This window comes from Sciurus vulgaris (assembly GCF_902686455.1).
Source record: "Sciurus vulgaris genome assembly, chromosome: 19".
Lineage (NCBI taxonomy): Eukaryota > Metazoa > Chordata > Mammalia > Rodentia > Sciuridae > Sciurus > Sciurus vulgaris.
Window position 1 is genome coordinate 4,186,862 of NC_136480.1, and position 9,668 is coordinate 4,196,529.

Consider the following 9,668-nt stretch of genomic DNA (forward strand, 5'->3'; position numbering starts at 1 on the left):
TTTAAAGTCATTTTAGCAGATCAATGAAAGGACAATTGATGGATAAGGTAGGTACTTCATGGCAATAAATATTGACATATTAATTGGACACAATAGAACTCATTGAAGCACTTATTAGAAAGTGCTGTACACCCTCAATGAGTTTATAAGCAGCTAACCTAGGCCATGAAGGTGTGAACCACGTTATGAGAAAGAGATGCTAATGGCACACAGACATGTTGTATCCCTGTTATCTTAAAAAGATACATGATTGGCTTTCTATGACATATTTGTTATTCACGTCAAAATGTATGCACATTTAAAAAAAATGTGTATTTCCATATTAACTTAATCCAGAAAGCATATATTCTATGCCATAATTTATTATTCAGAAACCAGTATACTGGAACTTATCCTTCATCAGTAGTCAAATATTTGCTATCTTCCCCAAAAAAACATTTCAAGAAGTTAATAATTTGTTTTTCAGTAAAGATTACCAACAAAAGACAGGTTGTGGAATATCCATTGGCCACAATCTTCTGAATATAATGACAAATGGGGTCATTATTCCACATAATTCTTGAGGAGGAGAAGATGGAGTCCAAACAGTACATGAGCACAAAGAAATTCATGAGCAGAAGGATGGTCAAGGTGGTTCTCTGTACAGGGGCTTCTTTTGGAGACAGGCTGGTGCTTTGGAGATGCTGGAAGTGCCTCTTGTGCCTGCACAAGAGAACCACCATGTATCCACTGGAGAGGGCCATGAGTCCTATGAGAAAGACATCCCAGAATATACCTAATACAGAAAATAAATGCCTTGGAAAGTAACTCATTGATAAAATCATGCACAATTTAGTATTATATACAATGCTAATTGAGGTCACATTAAGGATGGCAGTAGAAGAGTATGATAAGGGAGCACTAAAGACCATATAGAAGATCCACAGGAACATGAGAGTACACAGGTTCTGATGTGGGGATCTATGTTTGAACTTTGCCAAGCAGGAGCTTCTGGGGCTGAGGGTGATGGCCTGAAGGATACTCAACAGGCAGGTGGCACAAATGGAGAAGCCCCTCAAAAACCTGTACAAGGAGATAAATGATTTACACTTGATGTCATTCCAGAAGTCCTGAGACACATTTGTACCTTTGCATTCCAAAATTATCAGCATCCCTATGTGGATTAGGGCCAGGACAATAATGATCAAGTCAGTGGGTTTGAGCCTGTGCTGGAGAAGGAACGTGAAGATGTGGAAGAGAAGCAGGATGGTGTTGGCTGAGATCCCAATGCCCACCTCAGAGAAAAGTGCATTTCTTATGCCAGTAAAATCATATAATTGGTTGGTATTTTTCATCTTTTGGCAAGGAATCCCATAGTATCTATCTTAGGAAAAAATGAAGACAAAGTCATTATTTCAAATAGTATCACCTGCATGAATCTCAGCCTATCCTATTACAATCAGGCAATGTCTGGATTTATCCCAACACACTACTTCAGCACTCAAGCCTCTCTGACACCCTACACATGTATTTTCCTATTATTACCAAACCATGTCTAGATTATGTAATGATTGTTGGAATCCCACTGTACATCTGCCTTTATATCCATTCAGAATTTACATATTTTTGAAAATAGTTCTTTTTTTAATTTTTAATTTTAATTAAAAATCATAAATTTACATAGGGCAATGTTGTTTGATTCATTTTGTTATTTTTTCCCCTTCCCCCCTCCCCTCCCACCCCTCTTTTCCCTCTATACATTCCTTTCTTCCTCATTCTTACCACCCTCCTTATCCCTAACCCTAAACCTAGGAAAATAGTTCTTAATTATAATCTTACTCTGAGGTTTTCTGTGGTAGTATCTTACTTGATTTCCATCTTCCTCCTCTTTCTTAAGCCCAAGATACATATGGAAAACTACAATTTTGTTGAATTCAATTGGGCAATGGCATAAGAGCGGAGAATTCTAACTCTCTGAAGAATTGAATAACAATGGAGTAATTGTATACATGAATATATGATTTCAGTGCTGTCTTTATTCTGGTTATCAGAGATAATATCATTAATAAATCAACTGAAGCAACACTGAGGGGTGCATGCTCTAGGACAAATTGTTTCAAATTGGATTTGTGAAGGGAGCACACATCTGTTTTCTCATCTGCAGTGTGAGCATCACCCTGCCCTTCTCTTGGGATGAGATGACAGACAAATCCTATTATGTACTCACCCCTTAGCTGTGGATGTGCAGCCTCACTTGCTTTGCAACATCATGTCACAGAGCTCAGTGTGCCCACTGTTGCCAATCCTCTCATCCTTCTTTTCTATTCACTAAGATAAAAATGGACAAAGGGGATCTGGGAGGTCAGACTGATCCTGCTTCAAGCAAGCATATTTGGGACAGAGGTTCAGAAAGCCAACACCCTCTACATTGTAGCACTACTTATGCTGAAAATCTATGAAGAGCACTAGGGAGCAATGGCTGGCACTTCAGGGAAGGCAAAACTGTCACCCAGCAGATGTCAGTTCTGCAGGCACATCTGCTGAAAAATACACAAAGTCCGGCAACATGATTAGCAAAATGCTGGACAATGTTTGGGCAAGTGAAGGGCAACTATGTGTGAGAAATAGAGGGGAGAATTATTGATTACTTATGTAAATTGGTAGGGTTGTACAATACAGTGTTCACATGTAGACCTGTGGTATTTGTTTTATACTTATTTAAAATTTCTCCTCAGAGAATTCAATAGGAGAGAAAATATTCCTTAAAAATTATTTTTAGTTGTCAATACCTTCTTTTTATTCATTTTTATGTGGTGCTGAGGATGAAACCCAGTACCCTAAGTACTAGGCAAGCACTCTACCAATGAACCACATTCCCAGCCCAAGAAAGTGTTGTTTTTAAAGTAAAATAAAATAAAAACCAGAAAGCCCCAAAGATACTTCTTTGCAGACCCCAAGTTGTCATAACTGGGAAACACAAGCAGTCCTACAGAAGAGTTTGTCTTCCCCTAGACTTGCTCTGATTTAGGGTGTATATTTTTATAGTGTAAGTTTACATACATTCATATTAGCATGGAATAAATTTTAAAATTGTTTCAGGATGAGTGCAATGGAACATGCCTCTAATTTCAGCAGTTTGGGAGGCTAAGAAAGGAGGATTGGGTGTTCAAAGCCAACCTCAGTAACTTAGCAATGTCTTAAGCAACTTAGCTTAATCCTTTCCCCAAATAAAAATAAAATGTGCTGGGAATGTGGCTTATTGGTTAAGCATACAAATGCACTCATCCTCTGCCCCTACTCCACCTGGATGTCCCCCTACACACATGAAAGAATAATGTTTCAACCAAGCCAACCTCACCTGGCCTCCTTTAATAATCAGTGCTCATTCACATCAGCATCCTGGATATATCATTACTTATTGCCCACCCCACCATTGCCACTTTGTGATCCTTCCCTGATTCTGCTACACGTCCATCCACCCGAGTACAAGTAGTTGATCTGTTCTAGCTCCAGAAAACCCTCATTTGTTTGAATGGGACCTTACTTTTTAAAAATGTGTTGCTAAATTACAAAATAATATTTTTTTTAAGAACTGGAGGTACATATCAGTGGTAGAGCAAGTGATTCACATGTGCCTGGCTCCGGGTTACATCACAAGCACCTAATAAAAAAATGACCAGGTGTGGGGGCATGTGCTTATAATCCCAATGACTCGGGGCTGATGCAGGAGGCTTACAAGATTTAGGCCAGCTTCAGCTACATATTGAGACACTAAGCAACAGAGGGAGACCTTGTCTTTAAAAATTGAAAATAATAAGGTATGGAGGCTCATTGCTTAAGTACCCCTGGATTCAGTCCACATCACCTAAAACAAAACAAATCCAATAAACAAAAAGCACAAAAGAAACTATATTCCCCAACATCCTTCCCAGGTAAGAGTGCCTATGATTATGTGCTGGCCAATGAAATCTTGCTCAAAGCCCCTGGGCCTCCAGCTCTTTGTTTTTCCCTTCTTCCCCTTCCCCTGATAGCTGTCTTGAAAAGGATGGCAGAATGGAAAACAGGAAGGGTCTTGTACATGATGGCATGTTTGGAAAGCAATGGCAGTTCACATACCCACCTCTGGGCTTTTTTGAAGTAAAAAAAAAAAAATCAGTATCTGGTGGCATATTTTTATATTAGAGGAAAAACAGATGCATTGGATATCTCCCATGTTCCAATTTCTGTTCACTGTCCTCAGGTTTGGAAAAAATCTGGGCCAAGAGGAACAGCAAACTTTGTCAGTAATTTCTTTCTCAGGTCTCTGGGGATGGAATGGAGGCACCACAAGAAACCTGTCCAGTCCCTAATCTGAGCCCTTGAGGCAGAGTCAGCTCTGAGTTCTGTCCAGGTTCTCTCACTTTCCAGAAGGTTCACAGAGAACAAGTCTCTTTCCTCTGGATGCCAGCACTCAAGTCCAAAATCTCAGGGCCCCCATGGCTCTCCTGAGCCCTCTCTCTATAACAGGTGAACACTGGTCCAAATCTCAATTCCTGCACTGATGGACCATGTGGAAAGTGACTTTGAGCAAGCTTTGCTGTTCCCATCTCTACAGTGGGGCTGTGCCAAATAATGACTTGAACCTAAATTAAGGCAGAAATAAAGAATTCAGGGTCCCAGGACTAGAGGTGAGTGATGCCCCCTCCTATGACTTGATGAAATATCCAAGGGAAGGGAGGTGGCAGGTAAATTTACAGATCTTGGACTGAAAACCACAGCCTGAAGGCTAAATGGTGGGTGTGGGTATGAACGAATGTGTGATGGACTAACTTTCAGCCTCCTCCACAACAGAGAAAAACAAATGCTAAAATTGAAATTACGTAATTGAAGACAATAGATCCACAAGTTTTTTTGTTATGTTGTTTTATTTTCTTTTCCTTTTTTTTGTGCCAGGAACCCAAGTTGCTTCACCACTAAGCCATATCTGAACATTTTCAAAAATATTTTTAAATTTATTTTGAGACAAAATATTAATCACAAAATCGAGATGATCTTATATCAAATAGGTGTTTTGGACAAAAAAGAAATGTGTGAAGTAAGAAAATGCTTCTTTTTCACATGAATTTGTTCTTTTCTTAAATTCAGGTGATATGCTTTATATACAAAATTAAATAAATAATAATAAACATTTGGCCTCATTTTAATCAAATTGTTTTCCTTCTTTCTACCCCTGGTCCCTCTCCCATTCTCCCTTCCCTCCCTCCCTTCTATGTGGCTAGAAGGGCTTCTGGGATTTTGTAGCTTAATGCTAATTCTGGTGTCTGGGACAATAATTTTCTTTTACTTGCTTCCTGTCTTCTGCCCAGTTTTGCAGTATTCTGCTGTATACTTTGAATTTTTTATGAGAATATTTAGCATTTTTATAAAACAATGCAACCAGTTTAAAAAAAAAAAGCACTATTTTTGAAGCATTTTGAGCATTGAAGGACATGATGAGGAAAGCACCTGGCATAGTGTGGCTGCACGACTCTGAGAGGCCCCAATGCCTTTGTGAGGACATACATGCTGTTCTTATCCAGAATGTCCTTCCTTTGGCCTTTTATCAAGTTTCTGATCATCCTTCAATACCAAGTTGGATGTGAAGAATTTCAGATGCCTACACCCAGCCCACCAGGTCCTTTGTCTGGAGACTTTGAATTTGAGCAATGATAAAGGGACAACAGAAAGTCCTACAGTGTGCTCACCTTGCAGCAGCATCCAGGGAGGGCTGTGCAGGGTTTTGGGCACTGTGATCACCTGGCACAGCCCAGCTTTTCACTGAACTTTACCATCAGGTTCCCTTGATGTCTCCAGTGTCCTCTAACTCATTGTTTTTATTTAAAGAACCCAGTTTATTTTCTGAAGCTTGTAACCCAAGACCCCAAATGCTGTCTCATCTCTGCAGCATTGAGTCAAACCGTCAGAATGAAAGCTATTTACACAGAGTTATAAAGAAGCTTTCCTTCTAAGACCCAGTCTTGAGAAAGATGGCCATGATCAGACACCAGGGCTTCCTCATTCTAAGATGTGTGGGGCTGGCTGGCCAGGAGAGCACAGATGGCTCTTGTTTGCCAAGGAGCTTTGCCCATCTTGTGCTCAAAGGCTGAAAGAAGGTGATGAAGACCACAGAGCTAGAGAGTAGCAGAAGGCCAGGTCCTGTGTAAACATGCTCCTTTAATCCTGCTGGACTTTTCACATGCAGGGCAGGGACCTTGCTCTCTTGCTCACCAGTCTTTTCTGCTTCCAGTATCTGCTTGACACACAGATGGCACTGAAAACATCCTTGCTCTCATGCTAATCAAGAATTATCATCAGTTTCATTGTGTATATGGAGAGGCTATGGCTCAGGTGAACAGAGTTGTCCAAGGTCATCCCCTGGGCTGTGGGGTCCCAACATGACCAGACCCAAAGTCCAGTTGTCCCTCAGCCTGAGAGGTATTTGCAACCATGGGCAACACTGTAGGACAACTTTCATTCATTTTGAAAGGAGTTCTCAAGGAGCGGTGGAATGGCAGGTGAAGGAGTGAGCTTGATTGAAAAGCATCAAGATGTGCAGAGCCATTTGGAATGCTTCTGGATGTAGGTGGAATTGACTCAGCCAGTCCACAAGAGGGCCAGGGCTAGAGGGGAAGACTTTTGATCCCAGTGAGTTAAATAGGCCAGAAGAGGTCAAGCCACATGGGTGGAATGCAGGGGAGCATGTGGGTGGACTGGGCGTGGTGCTGCAAAGCAGTGCAGAGAGGATTTCAGATGTAGGGCGGAGCCTATGGGAGGAAGTTGAGAGACCCAGTGGAACCAGCTGAGCAAATGGAGTCAACGGCTTAGAAGCAGTGGGCGAGGCAGGGCAAGGGGAAGCACATGGGAGGCGCACCCCACCCAGAGCTCCTCAGTGAGATGGGCAATGGAACCAGGAGTCCCACAAGTGAGTGGAGGGCATTATAGGTGTATCCACAGGAGGCAAAGGGAGTTGGGAGAGGTGCATATGTCTGAAAATACTGTCAGAAGTCATTGTGAACCCAGCGGGGAAGCAGGCCCCTGAGATCTTGGGCCAGCAATATTATTTCAGGCTGTTCCATTGGGGCCTCAGTTTCCCCACTTATACAATTAGGCAACAGAGGGGGGGCTCGAGACTCTGAGGCACAGTCTTGCTTAGTCCTTCCCTCTCATGGGATGCTGTGAACTTTCCATGTACCCAGGTGCGTTGGGGTCTGTGGGGTTCCTGGAATCAGTCCTTGGGATGTCACCTTAGACACTTTGATTTTGGGAGCGACCATTGTCCCAGTGTATTCAGAGAGATTTCTGGTACCTGCTCTGTAGACAGGGAGACCTGGAGGTCCAGAGAGGGTAAGCCTGTGGAGTAGCTGCATCTTGATGGAGTCTGGTCTGGATCCCACATTGTACCTCACTCAGCCACCTGCAGGGGCTTCCTGGCACCTGGGCAGTGAGAGAAGCATAGATGGGGAAGGTGGCCTTGACCTTGACAGGGGCCCCCCTGTGGAACCCACTGCCTGGGTAAAGAAAGAGATCTGCCTCTCAGGCTGTTGTGAAACCAAGCCCCAGCTTCTTGATTCTCTAAAAGGCTGTTTGGCATGGCTGGGGTGGGGGATCTGCATTTTGACAGTGCTATCATTTAGTTTTATATATGGAAACATACCTCTGTTGTATTTTTTTTAAAGAGGCATTTTGTATGAAGCTGTGCTCTAGGTGAGAGGACATAGACGTGAATAAAAGAGTCAGGAATCCCTGCTCCCACTCTGGTGTGGTCTGCAGTTCCACTGGTCTAGTCCAAGAATTCAGGCACTGAAATAATATGGAGCACTGACCTCTTTAGGCATGTGATCTAATGTTACCATCCACAGCAAAGTTTCACCTGCTCCTTTATTCTAAAGTACACCCCACATGTCACTTATCTACCACTAATACTTCCTAACTGTAAGATGAAGGACTCCTAAGGAACTATCCCTTCCTTAGGTTGCAAGAGCACCTGTCTCACCTCTACCAGTACATACGTCTCTGGTTGATGTGGGTTTTCTCCTTGTTACAAGTGCTTACTCCCGATTAGGTGCTAGATGGTGCCAGAACTGCACATAAGACTTTTTCTAGATTCCACCTGAGCATCTCCCTACATATTCATTGGCTTGGTTACTGGAAGTTTGAGAAAACCCTTCAAAGGTGCTGTTTTACAAACAACCTTTATTATATTTTATTTTTTGTGTGTGTACAACTCAATGAGTTTTGTGTATAGAATTAACTGTCCAGCTGTGAAAGGGAGTATTATAACACTCAGTACCCACTACAGTGTTCATTGTTATCAGGAGAAGACAATGCAGATAGATAGATACATACATAAAGAGATAGATAGATATTCATGTATTTTTTTCTCAAAATTTTATTGGGAAATGAGGTTAGCGTCTCAATTCAGTCATGGCCTCTTCCACATGCTGTTCCTGGGATGCTGCAGGAATCTTTGCTAATGTTGGAGGCATGTTGTGTTCTTTCTTAAGCTTTGATTATTAGAAGCCAATACATAGAATGTACATACATATATATAGACATATATTTACACACATGTATGTGTAATAATATATAAGAGATGCCAAGTTATTTTGTTTTTATTTACTTATTGGGTATCTGTAGACCCCAGTGAAGAATCAGAGGTTCTTGGCAAAAGCAGCCTTTCAGTTCCTCTGATATGAGAAGAATTTGTGGCATTTAGAAGAACTTGCCAACATGGACATGTGTATCAATCAAATATATATATATATATATATATATATATATATATATATATATATATATTTCCCCACCTGAGGCACCCTTTGGAGGTGAGCACTTGCCAAAATGAGTGATTTCTTCAGCCCCTAGAATATATATTATATAACATGATGGCATAACTATGTAAGGGAATGAGAGTGGTTGAACCTGATTTATTTATAATTAAAGATATGTTATATACATATAACTACATGTAATTCATAATTTATATGTATATAATTTTGTGCACACACACGTACACATGTGCTTATAATTTTGTCTCTAGGACAAGCAGGGATTGGTGATGGATTGGGGTGGGGAGAAAAGGCCAAAAGACCAATGACAACTTCTGAATTTTTTTCTTTTGCAACCTAGGAGGTTGTTAACTTCCAGTACAGAATGGGTCTGAAAGATGACATGAGCAGGAAAAGATCACTGGTTTTGAGGAAGGCTCTTGTGTTGTTTGCAATGACTTCTAGAAATCCACATGGACAGGTCTGCAGGCGAGAGCAGAGGGCTGGGAAGAAGATGGACGCTTGGGAGGCAGGAGAGGTGAATACTTCCTGCCATGGGATGAGGTGACCCAGTGTGAGGTGAAGATGGAGAAGCACAGGAACCTCGCTCCGCTCTGGGGATGTACCTATATTTAGCAAAGGAGGAGACCACGAGACAGAGAGCAGGAGCCTCCAGTTAGGGGGATGAAAAACCAGGGAAATGGAACAACATGGACTTCTGGGAAGAGAGAATTATAAAAAGAAAGGTGGCACCTCTTGTACTCAAGACCACTCAAAAGTGAGCTAGAGAGCGACCAAGGAGGGGCCACTAGATTTGGTGCCATAGGTGTTTCTGATGCTCTCAGTGGCACCACTGTCCACAGGTGGAGGGAACTAAAGCCACCTGGATGACTTATGGAAGAA

General features: G+C 41.8%; 1 protein-coding gene across 1 annotated transcript; it reads right to left on the bottom strand.

Moving 5' to 3' along the window:
• Window positions 1-389: 389 nt before the first annotated feature.
• On the bottom strand, window positions 390-1,417 carry LOC306650482 (vomeronasal type-1 receptor 90-like; the record flags this gene model as incomplete). Its single annotated transcript, XM_079122489.1, has 1 exon — window positions 390-1,417. Exon 1 carries the CDS (start codon window positions 1,332-1,334, stop codon window positions 390-392), a length of 945 nt encoding a protein of 314 aa, XP_078978615.1. The 5' UTR covers window positions 1,335-1,417.
• Window positions 1,418-9,668: the final 8,251 nt, after the last annotated feature.